At 40.4% G+C, this 16,320-nt stretch overlaps 1 protein-coding gene across 2 annotated transcripts in view; it reads right to left on the bottom strand.

The window, feature by feature from the left end:
- Nucleotides 1-5,735: 5,735 nt before the first annotated feature.
- The window catches only part of dipk2ab (divergent protein kinase domain 2Ab), a 164,284-nt gene continuing 153,699 nt past the window's right edge, over nt 5,736-16,320 (bottom strand). For both annotated transcript variants that reach the window (XM_055645683.1, XM_055645682.1), the window contains exon 4: nt 5,736-8,193. In XM_055645683.1, coding sequence (XP_055501658.1) covers nt 7,862-8,193 — 332 coding nt within the window. In that variant the 3' untranslated portion in view covers nt 5,736-7,861. The remainder of the gene's footprint in view (nt 8,194-16,320) is intronic.

Below are 16,320 nucleotides of genomic sequence, written 5' to 3'. Positions count from 1 at the left end.
TCAGTTCCACATATTTTGATACAGGCAGGGCAAAAACTGCATGATGGGATGGTAGGCAACATGTTTATTTCACCATTTCTGCTAGATTTCTGCAGGATTCCTAAGAGACTAAATGTTCTTGGTGCATTTTCAGAATTTCCTTCTGCATTCAGAAGCTTGTCTGATCAAGATTTGCTCCGTGATAGAAATTATCGGCTTTAAAACAACTCTGCTGTCAAATGGTGTTTTTTTTTAATTCAAAACAACTTGTTCTTAATTCTCTTTGCCAATTAACATACCGGTGGTGAGAATAGGAAATTTAGAATAAATACTGAAAATGCTGAGAATGTTGAGGTCAGGCAGCACTGATAGTCAGGGAAACTGTTAACATTTTGGATCAAAGACCATTCATCAGAATTGGGAATGAGGAAAGGCAAATTAGTGTCACTCTGCAGGGAGGGAGGAGACTAAGTGATATCTTTCTGATAGGGTGAGGAGGCCAGGAGTCTCTTGGGATAAACTGCAAACTGAGCAAAGGGTGAATGGAGGCTGTTGTGGGAGAGAGAAGTTGGTCTTTGGTACATAAGGAATGAGGGCAGTTATAGACACAAAATGCTGGAAGAACTCAGTGGGCCAGGCAGCATCTCTGGAGAGAAGAAATGGGTGAAGTTTTGGGTCGAGACCCTTCTTCAGATTCAAAGAGCAGTAATAGAATGGGAACAGGCTAAGGAAGGTAAGCGATATAAAATATATGGATCCGAGTCATGTCCAGCAGTTCAGGCTTATGCTAATGATGAGAGAAAAATCAAGCTCATATCATAGATGCTACTGATACAGGCAGAGAAATCGAGTTACTAAAAAATTGAAGTCTTCAAGTAACTCGTTTTCTCTGTTCATTCAAATTTAGATTTAGAACGCTGGTAAAACAGCAAAGGGAAACATTGACCATATTTTAAAAAGCCCTTTCAGCTTAGTAAAAAAACCCAAATGGGGATAGATTAAACAAAGGTTTTAAGGGGCTGAGAGATGCAGCTAAATCTATTTAGTCAACCTTTACTCATTCCCCTCAGTGTCTTGTTTCTAGAAACAATCCAACATGGTTCTAGTGTGGAGCACCTCAGAAATGTCTGGTTATATCAATGTTTCCAGTTAACAGTGAAGTGTAAAGAGAATGCTTGCCAGCGAATAATCCATTAGATATTGATCAAACCACATTATTATATAGTCTAACAGCATTAGTGGAGCGAGAACATTGAAAAATCAGTTCAATGACCATTCATCATCACTTTGGCAAAATGGCACTGATGTGAAACTGCCACAATTTCCACACTCCTGATCAGCTGTGTACTACCTATATTTTGTCTTTCTAATTTACATATGCAGCATTTAGAAAATTTAAATTTTGTCAAAATTTTTTATCACACTTCCTGCCTTCCAATTTTATTTCACAATCTTTTTATTTTTTTTTTGTGAAACCTTAACCTTTATCTCACCACTTATCATACACGCACTTTAAATACAGTTGGAATTTATTTTAAAGAAATGTTAAATTAACTAAAACATTGGTATTTCTCAGGTGCCGAGACTAATGCATGGAACAAGCTGTTTTTACATGAAAAAAATCCCATCCATAGAATTTAGAACAAAGTTGAGGTGAACAGAGAAAAGTTAGGAAGTCTTTCTGAAATGATAGGGAGCGGTGACAGACTGGAAACTTCAGCCAGATTCAGAAGAGATTGGTAAATGCCAATACAGATTTGGGATTGGAGATTAGTGTAACCTTTATGAAGCAGAAAAAAAGGATAATTTTAAGTAGCCAACAGTCATCCTCACATTTTCCTACAATACAGCAGGGCATAAGGCCCATTAAGTTAATGCTTGCTTCTATTTGTCTTATTCTGCATTTATTTCCCTGCAACATGCCCTCCACAAACCCAATAACTCAACCAATTACCAATAAGTGTCATTTACAAATGCCAGCCTACCATCCAGTCAAATGGTCTACTTCTTCTAATAGATACACAAAATGTTGAAGTTAGGGACAGGCAGCATCTCTGGAGTGAAGGAATAGGTGACGTTTCGGGTCGCAACCCTTCTCCAGAGATGCTGCCTGTCCCGCTGTATTACTCCAGCACTTTGTGTCTATCTTCTGTGTAAAGCAGCATCTGCAGTTCCTTCCTACATACTTCTTCTAGTACTTATGCAGCCCAAAAAATCTGGCCTATTTCAAGTTAAACATTTGTCAAGCAACACTGGAACTAATGTATTTATTTGGACCTCAAGATCCTGCTGTAAAACAATGCTGTTAAGAGTCCTGCCATTAACTGTGTACTTTCCCTTACATTTGACCCCAAAGGTGAAAAACCTTACACTTGCCAGGGTTAAACCCCATCTTCTATTTCTCCACACATATCTGTAACTAATTAATATACTTCTGCATCCTTTGACAGCTTTCTTCAATGTCTGCAATCTCACCAATTTTTGCATCATCTGCAAACTTACTAACCAACTCATCTACATTTTTGTCTAAGTTATTATATATTGTATATCACAAACCACATGTCCCTGGTCAAAGACCTCCAGCCTGGATAACGCCCTTCTAACACTATCTTCTGAACTCCATGTGTAAGCCAGTTTTGAATGCAAACTAGCAAGTCACTGTGGATCCCATGCATCTTAATCTTCTGGATTTCAGCCAGTACCATTGCCACTCCTGGCTCTTGGTTTCCACTTCCTCCACTTCCGATGAAACGTCATCTTCCTGAATTGTAAAGTCAGTTTCTCTTTCCAGATTCTATTTTTAAGATTTCCAAAATCTGCAGTATTTTGCCTTAACATCAAGGACAATGCTACTTCTGATCAGATCAATTCAATTAGATGCCACCAGATCTGTGTTGATTCATGGCTGTTGAATGGATTAGTTCTATCCAAGATTACATCAACAATGGTAGTCTGAACTAGTTGTACAGCTACAAGAGATTTCTGATTCTATTCACCTACTTTGTTTGCTGTCTTCCACATGTGTTTTTTTTTTCTGTTTTACAACACATAACGGTGGGCTTCATTTCATTATTGGTGCATGTATTCAATTATAGGGGTACCAAACGTGATGAATAAACAGTTGCTTTATTCAGTGAGAAAATAGGCTTGATTCACTAACATAATAGGCTTGGTCCACTAACGTAATAACGTTATTGCTGCTGCAACTGAGCGAGGGTGTTGTCTCGAGCTCAGCTACCTGATGACCCCGACGCCCAAGAGTGGAATCCTCGAAGGGAAATTTGGAAAAAGAAAAGCATTCTGCCACTGCTGCCTACGAGGCCAAACTCAACGCAGTCTTCCTGAAGCTACCTACATTTTGGACCTCGCAGACGATGGCTTGGTTCCGACAGGCCGAATCTCAATTTCACATCTGCGGCATAACGGCCGACAAGACTCGTTACCACTATGTGGTAAGCGCCCTGGACCAGCAGACGGCCGGTCGGGTCATTCCTTACCTGGATAATCCGCCAGCGGCGGGTAAGTACATAGGCCTCAAGGAGCTGCTGGCCGAGCCGAATGCTTACCTTCAGCAGTTGCCACACGACATCCACCGGCAGCTCTTGGGGGAGAGCTTCGAGGATCCGATCCGGCTAGCGGCCCGCGCCGACGAGCTGTGGCTGTCCGACCAACAGCAAGTGGGTGCGCTGGAATACCTGGAATCGCTGGACCGGATCGATTCAGCGGCCTGGCAGGCCCAGCAACCCAGGACCACGCCCACAAGAGGCCCACACCCACAAGAGCCACAGACCAGACAAGTGGCACAGGAGAGGACGATGGCTGAGCCACACATCAGACAAGTGCACAAGAGAGGAGAAGGGAGCTGTATTGGAAAGAATAAACACGTTTAGTGCACACAACTCGTGTCCGATTAGTTTTTGGCTGGATTCCTGCGAGTCCCGCTACACTATCCAAATAAACTAGTTTCTGTTTGACTATCATTACCTTGAGTGAATAATTGGGCTTTGTTTGGCCAAGAAATGAATGACTGACTCTCCTCGCCTTTGAAAGAATGTTCAGCAATCTTCTACATTTCAAATGTTTCGATCCTATTCACCTTGCACTTTTAGATTGCAGCTTTCACACCCACACAATGTGAAAAAATAAACAATTTCTGCTGTTCTTATTTTGGAGTCACAGTAACGCTTATCCTTCAAAAGTTTGATCAAACATGTCACATTGTCATTCTTGCCAACTAATCATTAGCCATGTTCAGATTTCTTCATTGCATGTCCTATTTCTGTTTATCTATTGGCACCAACGAAGCTCAAACCTTCCACTACCTGGTCTTTAGCTAATGTTCCATTCTTTCATCCATGTGGATAAACATTGTCTACAAGATGGAATAACACAGTAGCTCCAAAACTCTTTGGTTTTCAGAATGAGTTTCTTCAGGTCTTCATTGCCACCTGATAGTATTCTCACTAAACCCTTGAAAACGACTGCATGTGCTGGATAAATAAATGAAAGCAAAATACCTCAGGCGCTGGAAACGCTCAACAGAACAAGCAGTATGTGAGGAGAGGAAAATGGTGTTGACATTTAAGGTTGATGACTTTACATCAGAAATAATCAAGCATATGCTATGAGCTCCGTAAAATCAAAAAGCTTCTTAAACGGCCTTTCCAGCATCACAAAGACCAGAAACCTAGAATTTAGAGCAGAAAGATACAGCATGGATACAGGTCCTTCAGCCCACCGGGTCCACGTCGACCATTGATCACCCGTGTTCAGGAGTTCTATGTTTTCTCACTTTTGCATCCTCTCCTTGTCAACCAAGACTGCTGTTTTATTCAGGATTGTATCAAGCTTCTTGCAATTGCACTCACCTAGGACAGTACTCCATGATCCACATGAATGAAACTTGTAGAAAGTGGGAGGTGGAGTGAAGGCAGCCAGATTGACCATGTATTAGCACTATAATTAAATAATTATAATTTTAAAATATATTATAATAGATTAATTTATATTAATTATAAATTAATTCATAATTTTATAAATATCTGGGACTGGAAAATAGTCCCGGCACAACCAGTCTCTCATTTAACACTCTACAGTCGTGGCATTATCTTTGTGAATATTTTCTGCACCCCCTGTAGCTGAATCATATCTTTCTAGACGATATGTGACCAGAACTGCACACAACTCCCAAGTGATAGCCTTACCAATGTCTTCTAAGCTATAACATGGCATCCCAAATTGATGTCCTGCTTGATGATCTCAAGCAAGCCTATTGCCGTCTTCACTACCCTGTCTATCTGCGTCACCACTTTCAACAAACTTTGCAGTTTAGAGATTTAGCATGGCATCTGCCCCTTCATCCTACAGTCCATGCCGAACATTGGCCACCTATACACTAATTCTATCCTACACAAACAAAGGACAATTTACATAAGATAATTAACCTACATGTCTTTGGAATGCGTGAAGAAACCAGAGCATCTGGAGAAAACCCACATGGCCACATTCATACATACAAACTCTGTACAGACAGCATCCATAGTCAAACCTAGGTCACTGGCACTGTAAGGTAACAACTACTGCCTTAGATATTTGTAAAATTATGAGGGCATAGATGGAGCAAATAGTCTTTTTCCCAGCGTAGGGGAGTCTAACACTAGAGGGACCAGCATATTGAGCCTATTACAGCTACCAGCCTCCCCCTAAAGCACGTTTAAAGATTAAAAAATGCTGATTTTGACATTAACAACAAACAGTTTTAATAAGTAACATGTTTTATTATATGAATCCACTTTAAGTTATAAAGACAATTTTGCATGAAAGGCACAGTGAGACAATTTTGATAAAACATGGAAACTAAATAACATATTAAAAAAAGGTGAAGACAGCATTTTACAATCTTCAAATCCCATTCATATAATCGCTGACCGTCTTCATCTTCACTAACAAATGAATACAGAACAAAAGCTACATGTGTACCATTAAATGGATCATAATTTTATTACTTCAGTGTCTGAGAATTTGAAAAAACACTATTGCTTTCACTGTACTTTGTGATGTTGCAGCATTCAATCCTTTAGAACAAAGCCAACTCGAGCTAGTTTTTGAATCAAAAGCATCAGCGTGATTTCAATGAAGATTAAAGCCACAAAATTGCTTTATGGGGAACAGCTTAACATTTATCCAGATTGAACCACAAGCATGAAATAAGCTGGCAATGGTGTTACTGCTGCACTTCAGCTAATCAGCGGCAAAAGCAGATTTTCCACCCCATTTCCACAAAAACAACCAGGCTTTTTTTTTAATGTGCCAAAGAGATTTTTTTTTATAAAACAGGAAACAAATTGATATAAGGTAGACACAAAATGTTGGAGTAACTCGGGGAATGAGGTAGCCTCTCTGGAGAGAAGGAATGGGTGACGTTTCGGGTCGAGACCCTTCTTCAGACTGATGTCAGGGGAGGGAGCGGAACAAAGATAGAATGGAGGCTATATTCAATCTTTGTCCCGCCTCCTCCCGACATCAGTCTGAAGAAGGGTCTCGACCCGAAACATCACCCATTCCTTCTCTCCAGAGATGCTGCCTCACCCGCTGAGTTACTCCAGTGTTTTGTGTCTACCTTCGATTTTAACCAGCATCTACAGTTCTTTCTTACAAACAAATTAACATCGTTTAGTTGAACATAATGAAAAATGTTAACCCCAAACTTTCAAATTACAATACTGTACTAACATGGTTACAGACAGCAGAAAGCAACTGCTATTTGCGTCAGCCCAGTAAATCAGTAAAAAATAGAACCAGTCAAGCACATGGCAAATGTAAACTTGTGACCAATAACCTTAACCCAGTGATAAAAGAAGCAATTTTAAAATACAAACAGCTATTGAAATGTGTCCTCATTATGCTTTTATTGTTGTTTACTGCAATAAATACATTTCTTCTACCAAGATAAAGGTAATTTGGAACAACTCTTACTCTTTGGTTTACGCTCATATACTAGATGCTCCTGCGTCTTCCTGCTTCCCGTAGAAAAGAAGCTCTCCTGATTTTATTTACAGAAATGTCAACTGTGTTCTGTTTTGAGTATTCCCTACAGGTTCTTAAATGATTATCTTACCTTTTTTAGATTTCACTGCTACAAATTAACCTCAGGTCACTATTTCATGCTCAAAAAACTTCTTATGTAATACTTAAAAGTAATGTGATTTTTGATCCTCTCCCTATTCTCTGTTGAACATCAAATTATTGCTTAATGGTGATGAAGGAATGGTTTAAGATTTTCAAAAGAATACCGCAATGCCATTATTTTCCTCAGTGCTTCAGTGTACAGATGATAAGTTACATAAATGTTCACATACTTTCAAAGTAGTAGAGGCAAGTATATCAAAATCTTGCACATTTTAATGGCAGTACATGGAAGTCTTTTAATTAAAAACTTAACGTTTCCTTATTGAAAATATAGAAATGCAAGACAATATCAGCAGGTTTAAGCCTTGAAACAGGCTTTCAATTAAGCAAGGTTTCTTCAGTAAAGGCATCAACCTCACAATTTGTGACAGTAAAGTTGTGTTTTGTCAATTGCCCTTTGACACATGTGCAATCAATAAACCTGTCAGTCTATTATCTCCAGTGACCTGCTGGTCTTCACCCATGGGCAGAGTCAATAAAAGCTCAATGCTCTAATCAGATAATCAACCCCACACATGGGTTGGCAGATGTCCATTGTTGTTCCAAGCACTAATTATTACCTTGTGCTGTCATATCTGCATAGTTTCATTCAATGTAAATTTACATTCTACACAGGAACCACTCTCACATTTGACTAACTGCAGTCTCAAACTAGAGTAACTAGTGTAAAAAAAACAGTAGATCCCATTTTGAGCTACCTTACATTATTGTTCAGCTTTGCAAGGTAATCTCGTAATTCTCTTGCTGCCTGGAATCGACCATATTCTTTCTTTGGGTTGGCACATTCTTCGAGCAAGGCTTCCAGTCTGCCAACTCTGACAATTTCTGAGGGGGGGTTATGCAAGAGCCCTCCTGATGTACCACGCCAGTTGGCATACCTGGAGAGCAGGTTTTGACAGATGGCATAATAGTTATGGTCAATTGTAACACGAGAACATAAAATATCCTTCGAAAATGACAGGCAGGCTTCCTTTCCACAATCATCAAACTTGCTTTCGTACCATATATCCCAATTTTGAGGCTTATCTGCAGGGAACAAAAGGAATACATTTGATCACAATGTCAAGGAACGTGCATTTAACTACATTTGCAATTTTAGTTTAAACTGTAGTAACTGATACAATGGTTCTTTAGAAAGGAAAAAAAAAACATTTATACTGCAGAACTAATTCAGAGTCATGAAACAGTACAGCAGAGGAACAGGTCATTCAACCCACAATGTCCGTGCCAAATCAAGTTAACGTCAAGTTAAACTAATCTCCACTGCCTGCAGGTGACCCATCTACCTCAATACACATGTGCCTGCCCAAAAACCTCACACAGATTCACCACCACACTTGACAGTGGGTTCCTGGCACCTGCCACCCTCTTTCTGCAAAAATAACTTGCCCTGCACATCTCCTTTAAACCTTCCCCCCGTCACTAAAGCTATGCCCTCTAGTCCTTAACATTTGCCCTCCTGGAAAAACTGTCTAACCTGTCTATGCCTCACATAATGTTATATCCTTCTATCATGTCTCCTCTCAACTTCCAAAGCTGTGGAGAAAACAATCCAAGTTTGTTAGCATTTTCAAAGAGGCATACAGCACAAAAATAGGTCCTTTAGCCCATGGAGTACACACTGACCATCAAGCACCCATTTTCAATACTAATCATATTCTAAAGCATACAATTTTGTCCTGAATCCCTTCAACTTTACATGTCCTCTCCCCACCACTAGGAGTAAATTATAACATCTAATGAACCTAATGTATTTTTGTGACATGGGGGGAAATTGGAGCACTCAAAGGAAACCCATGCATTCACAGGGAAAATTAGCAAACTCCACACAGATGACTGCAGAGTTCTACCAGCTGCTTATCTGCAATCACGCAGTTAAAGGAAGCTGGTGAAACTGACTGATGGTCAGTTAAGGTTCACTCCGTTTTTAATTTTACATGGTAACTTCTTAACTGTCAAATGTTCATTTAGACATCCATCTCATTATTTCTTCAGCATGTTCAGGTAAGACCCCATATTTTGAAGTGTAGCTCATCAGCATTTCAATGAAAAGTCTCTATTAGCAACCTGATCCCTTTAGGCTTTTCACATGTGACATCAATTTATTTGCTTCCTAATCCACAGAGGGCATGGGCTATAAGCTATTGCATTAAACAACTATAATGCTAGTTGCTTAACTTGGTGGGTCACAACCTTAAAGTCAGTAAAGAATCAATTAATAATGTTCAACTGCCTTTTGGTTTATGCAAAGCTAAATCCCATTTTTTATGTAAATGACTGGATATATTCCAGACTGTGACAGTGAAGTGTGGAAATCAAGGTTCCACTACAGAGGTATCAAGACTATCAGATAAATCAAGATCATAAATCATCCAAAAGCAATATATATAATATCCCAGTTTCAAGAAGTAGAATCAATAGGACCATTAATTCAATTTGTGATACCTTTGTTTATTTATTAAAGACACAAGGAAAAATATTACATTAATTAACATCTTTTGGAAATCGTAACTAGGCTGAGGTCACTAACTAAAATTTGACCCAGTCCTGGTTGTCAACAGAATGACAGATCTCTCAAAATGACCATGATAAATCCATATATATTAAGGTTCCAATATCTCTACGGACTCGCCAGCATATGTACCCCGTTCCGTTCCATCTGCCCATGAATTGGCTGACGAGGACAGATGGTTGATGATTCATTAGCTTTTTATATCATTAACACCAGTTGCAAATTAATGGTGTCAAATATATAAAGAGTAGGAGGAAAAGAGCAGAACCAAAGTATACAACAGATTTCAATGTCAGTTACAAGTGCAATTCATTTCTTCATATAGAGAACTTAATTCAGCCCAGTAATGAGCAGAATACCAGTACAAGTATCTACTGTCTGGTTTGACCCAAGTTTGCAACCAATGGTGGGTGGAGTTGGTGACATAGAAGCAGGGTTTTTAACAAACAGCCCAGAATCAATGGTTTGATTTTCCTCATGTTCCAAATCAGATAAAAACCAGCAATGGACTGAGGAATATGCTAATGGATCTGCTCATGATCAAGTTACCAACAATCCTGTTTCTCCACTTTCAATTACATTACAAGAGTTGCATGCAATTGCAAAAGGAAAGAATGGATCATTGGGGGGCTCAAAGAGGGCCACATAGATGGGTAAGAAATAAATTAGTGGAATGGAATTGATATGGATAAATTATATAAGGATTTCCCAACAGAGGTGGAGGAGACAGGCAGTACAACATTCAGTTGCAGTTAAAGACATAATTCAGTATTGTCTCTTCAGGCATGCAGAAAAGTACTCAATTAATTAGAAGTGGAAACATTATGAATGAATATGGTACAGGAAGTTTTTGACATATGCAACTACCTTAGATAATAAATGTACATCATGGATGAAACAATCCATGAATAGCATAAAAGGATGAAATTACTAAGAGGCATGAGAGTAGTTATGAAAGGAAGAGGGTCAGTGGTATAGCAAAAACATCAGCAGTAAAATGGTTTTATCAACAGGAAAGATGCTCAGGGATAAGATGGGGAAAGATCAAAGGTGTAAAAGTGGACAACGTGAAAGGGTTTAAAGACTAGAGATCACAGTAAATCCAGAAGGCCAGGGTATGATTGTGAAGCAGAGCTCAGTGATTTTCTAGATTTTTTTTTCTATTGAAGTCGCATGTCAAAGAGTCGTATCTGAGTGCACAATTTACTGAAATAGCACCCTGAGGCCTGAACCTACAATCCAGAGACAAGATGGGCGGCGTGACTCACGTCGCAGCGGCCTCTGCAGTCCGTCTGTCATTTTCTTTCATCGTTTGAGTGTAGTTTATAGTGTTTTTTTTTAACTGGGTATGTGTGTGGGGGGTGGGGGAAACTTTTACATCTTTTCCCTGTACGGAGGACCCAACCTTTTCTCTGTTGGGTCTCCGTTGTCGTTGGAGTCTAGCACAGTGGGCGGCCTCCAACCGGAACGACCTGGGGCTCCAGGCGCGGAGCCTGCGGACTTACTTACCATCGCGGAGCTGGCCGAGTTCAGAGCGGGAGGAGCTGTGGTGGCGCGCTGCTGCGGCCCGACCCTGGAGATTTGGAGATTCCAGCCGCAGGTCTGGTGGACGGTAACATCAGAAGCCCGCGGGTCCTAGGTGGGAGACCGCTTTTCGGGGCTTCCGCAACGGCGACTTCTCCCGCCCGAGTTGCGGGGTTGAGGAGGACCTGGAGCGGGGCCTTACATCGCCCGACACGGCTTTAAATGGCCGCGGGATCTTGCTAGCGCCCGCCAGGGGCTCCAACATCAAGACTCGGAGCGCGGCCTTGCATCGCCTGGCGCAGCCTTAATGGCCGCAGGACCTACTTATCATCGCCCGCCGGGGGCTTTGACTCTGACATCCGGAGGAGAATGGGGAGTGCAGCGGAGAGATAAGACTTTGCCTTCCATCACAGCGAGGAGGAGATTCACTGTGATGGATGTTTGTGTAAATTGTGTTGTGTCTTGGTTTTTCTACTTGTTTGTATGACAGCAGAAACCAAATTTCGTTTGAACCTCATTGATGTTCAAATGACAACAAATAAATTGTATCATTGTATGTATCGTTAGATCCTCCATGAAAGGTAGGCATTTAACTGATGCAATTACCACTACTGGCATCAAGAGATTATAAATTATTATAAACACTGCTGTAATTTCTACATGGTGAAACCAAAATGTATAAAAATGGCCTTAATAATTTTTAATCAAATCTGACAATGTGCACTTTAACCACATGTGATTTTTTTCTATTACAAATCTCAAATGTGGAGTACAGAGGCAAATAAATAAATGATGGGTTTTTGTCCCAAACATTATGGAGGGCACTGTATAGTAGGCAAATATAACGTGTTGCAGATTTTTAAGTACATGAACGTGGCAGAAATGTAGATTTACTAAAGTTAAAAACTATCTGAACACTGATCTGACAAGAGTGCAATTTGGATCAGGATGCTGTGGAAATGTGTTGCTCTGCAGGCTAAATACTATTAAAGAGACTGACTATTCATTTTCTGCAAAATAAATTCAGAATAAATTAAATACTCACTTTATTGAAATATATATTTGGTTTCTATTGCACAACTGAATTCAAAACGCTACAAAATGTTTTGTTATTGTAGGAAAATAGATGAAATTCAATTCATTTGCTCAGTGACTGACAAAATAATTGAACCAATTAAATCAGTTTTTTTTTGTTTTGTCACTGAGGAGAATATTAAAGAGTTAGATTTTTCTTGTTGTTGAAAGTATTCTTCTGTTTTTAGTACATTGCATGCAAAGGGAGATTTCCAACTGGCACAATAAAATTTGCAATGCAACTAAAATTCTTGGATGTTGATTATCTTGTCAGAAGACATTTGCGTCCAAATTATACCAGGTGAAGAGAGGATGATGTTTTGAACTAGATACATGTTAATTAGTCTGACATGTTAAACTAGTATTGCAGGAAGGCAAGTTTCACTTTTCTAACTGAGATTAGTTTGATAAAACGCCTTTCAAAAATTATATTTCTTTTTAAATATTACTAAAGATAAAACTCCTAATTTTAGTCATATTTCAAATCCACACCATGTATTTTAATTATGCATCACAGGTCCTTCAGGAACAAGTTTAACATAAAAGAGCAAACAAATTCCTTACTTTCAAAGTTCCATAAAATATTTAAGTCATCCTGAAAAATATTCACAATGACTAAATATAGTCATAAGCTTAAAACATAATGGTTGTTCGATAGAAACCCGGATGAAAAATGAGATGAGTGCCAGGTAATGGAAATCTCTATTTGAGACGCCTAATCATGTCAGCATCAAATGTTTTCTTAGAGAGGGCATACTTTCTCTACTCATCCCAAATAGATGCAGCAGCTTTACCTCAGCACACCTCTGCTTTCTTCTTTAGGTATTTGCTCCCCTCCCTCTGCTTAGTCATCCTACAATTTTGCGTCAAAGTGGCAATGCAGGTGCAATTTCGCAATACAGAAACATATTTCATGTAACTTAGGTCAAAAAAAAATTATATTCAAGGCCAATTTTGGGCGGTTTGGATATACCAATTTAGTTGTAAATCAAGGGCAGAGTAAAGGGAGCCATTTGATTCGACCTCTATAAGCCGGGCAATGGATGACAGGTTTGTCAGCAAACTATTCCGTTTGGTACCTGCTTTACTTTTGGCCAGTCAGAGTCATTCAGCATTGAAACTGGTTATTTGGTGCACTGCATCTATGCTATCATGCTTATCTCTATATATCCTACTGCATTAATTCCAATAACCAATACCAATGCCTTGTTCATTCAAATACACGTACAAATAATTCAAATGTTGTTACGGTTTCTGCATCCATCACCTCAAGCTCATTCCTGAAACCAAACGCTATGTTGGAATATTTACTCAAACCCCTTTAAACAATTCGATAAAACTTTATTCATCCCCAGAGAGCAATTGCATCCTCCCTCTCAACTTTAACATATGACCTTAAGTTGTAGACACCTTTGCCTGGGGAAACACTCTTGAAATCTACCTTAATATGCCTCTTAATTTTATATAACTTTATCACATCACCTCACAGATCCAGCCTATTCAAATCTCTCCTTATAATTCAAGCCTTCCAACTTAGGCAACATCTTTATTTAACATTGTTATTTCCTACACCTTTTCGTGCTTACCTGTGGATGTGGGGACCAGAACTGTACATTATATTCCAAGTCCTGCTCAACCAATGTTTTGTAAAACTTTAACATGCCATCCCAACTTAATGCATTGGCCAATGAAGGCAAACCCTTTTTTTGGCCACCTTATTGCTGCCACTTTCAGGAACCATAGGTTGGTGGGGGCGCTGCAAGGTCGGCAGCCCTGCCAGCACCGTGTTACTTTTTTCAACTTTGTTACATTTTTTTTAATGTATGTTTTTAATGTTTCTTTGTGTGTCTTGTGTGGGGGGGTAATGGGGAAACCGTTTCTGTCGCCGCCTCCATGGAGAGGGGACTTTTTCCATATCGCCTCTCCCATGGCCTAACATCGGAGGATCGGTGCGGCCTTTCCCGGAGACGTGCCCGGGGCTTCAGCGGCGGGCACAGCATGGACTCTCGTCACGGACGAACCCTCGCCGGGGTCGCTGGAGGGGAGCGCTCCGTCCGTTGGCCCACGGCAGCCTGAAGCCGCGGTCTGCGGAGCTCCAGCTAGCGGAGTGTCCGCAGTCTGGGATCCCTCGTTGGGGACCCGGGAGGAGAAGAGCTCCGACCGCCGGCCCGCGGCCTACTTCTACCGCGGGCGCGACGGGGACTTACCATCAGGAGCGGGGTCCCTCGCCAGGGACCCCTGGAGAGGAGCTCTGACCGCCGGCCCTGCGGTCTGCGGTGCTTCCGACTGCAGCGCGGTGGAGACTTTAGATCTTCGACCGCCGGCCTGCAGCCTACACCAACCTGAAGTCGCGGTCTCCGGTGGGGAGGCACCAATTCAGGACTTACCTGGACTTTACCTTGTCTACACATCTGGACACCCGCAGCAGCGGCTGCGGAGGGTTGAGGTCCCGACCACGGGGGAAAATGGAGGAGGACTGGCCAAATTTTGTGATAAATGCTGTGGTGGATGTTTGTGTTCATTTTAATTGTGTTTTTGTGTGTTCATTTTCCATTGTACCCCTGCTGGCAAATTTATTTCACTTGCACTTTATGCGCAAGTGACGAATAAAACTGATATTGATATTGTACCTCTAGGTATCTCTGTCCAATAATATTCCCCAATCCATTACTTCTTCCCTACATGGTAATACTTAGCAAAAAAGGGCCCCTGTTTTGGGACATGAATCTGATGGTAATTTTTTTTAAACATTATGGACCATGATTAAATTGAAATAAACACAGTAAAAGTACATAGCAGGCTGTACGTTTTGAGAAGGCTCCGCTCCTTCAACGTCTGCAGTAAGATGCTGCAGATGTTCTATCAATTGGTGGTAGCCAGTGCCATCTTCTTCGCTGCCGTGGGCTGGGGCAGCCAGGCGAAGGCTATGGACGTCAATCGAATTAACAAACTCATTAGTTGGCTCCATCCTGGGGTGTAGTTGGATTCTTGGGAGGTGATCTTGGAGGGGAGGATGCTACTGAAATTGCGGAGCATTCTGGACAATACAGCTCACCAGCTCCATGACACACTAGTCAACCCGAGGAGTACCTTCAGCAACAGACTGGTTCCACCAAGATGCAAGACAGAACGACACAGGTGATCCTACTTCCCTGTGGCTATCAAACTGTACAACTCCTCCCCCTTCTGTCGTGGAGTAGACTGAGACTGACTCCGTTCCCCCTCCCCAATCTTTGCACACCCCCAATCCTTTCCACTCCTTACTTTAATTTCATGTTTCATGTATTTTGTGTTTTTATGACTGTTGGAAGATCAATTTCCCTCTTGGGATAAATAAAGTTCTGTTGTATCGTATCGTAAAACAAGAGTAACGGTCTCATATTAGTGCAGGTTTCTCTGGCCAACAGTAGCATTTTTCTTTCTCTTCATTTTGACTTTACGGCTATAAATGATTCAGTCTTGCTGAAATGCAGAATAAAGGAGTGTTCAATCTTGATAAAATTGCAGATCTGGTGTAGGTAAAATAATTCCCAATGCTTGCCATTCAAAGTCAACTGGGAACTTGGTAGAAATAATTATGGACAGGAAATCCTGGGAGAAAAAAAAAGCTAGCTTGACTAAATCCCATTTGAAAATCAAATTTGAGTTTAAATGGTATCTTTATTCACACATGACCATGTCTGTTTAATTTATCTACATCATTTAATTTCTTCATATCTGTATAATTTCTCATTGTGGAGATCAGCACCCATCTGCACATCTCAACATTTGTTGATGGATGAAATAATGTATAGCTAGCCAGCATTACCATTTTCTGGAATGAATTCCTTCTGAAAGCAATCAGTAAATTTGTACTTTGTTGGTTACATGGTTGCAATATGAGTATGCTAAATAATTCGTTTTTAAAAATATTTGAAATGTTGCAGTAATGCAACAATACATTTTATAGAATTACATCTACATTTCAACACGGAGGTTAGATTAGAAATAATTTGTGATTATGAAATGATGAAAACATAACAAGACCTCAAATTTAAAAAACG

The sequence above is a fragment of the Leucoraja erinacea genome, chromosome 14, assembly GCF_028641065.1.
Source record: "Leucoraja erinacea ecotype New England chromosome 14, Leri_hhj_1, whole genome shotgun sequence".
Lineage (NCBI taxonomy): Eukaryota > Metazoa > Chordata > Chondrichthyes > Rajiformes > Rajidae > Leucoraja > Leucoraja erinaceus.
Note: the sequence above shows the minus strand (reverse complement) of the source record. Positions and strands in the feature narration are given on the sequence as shown.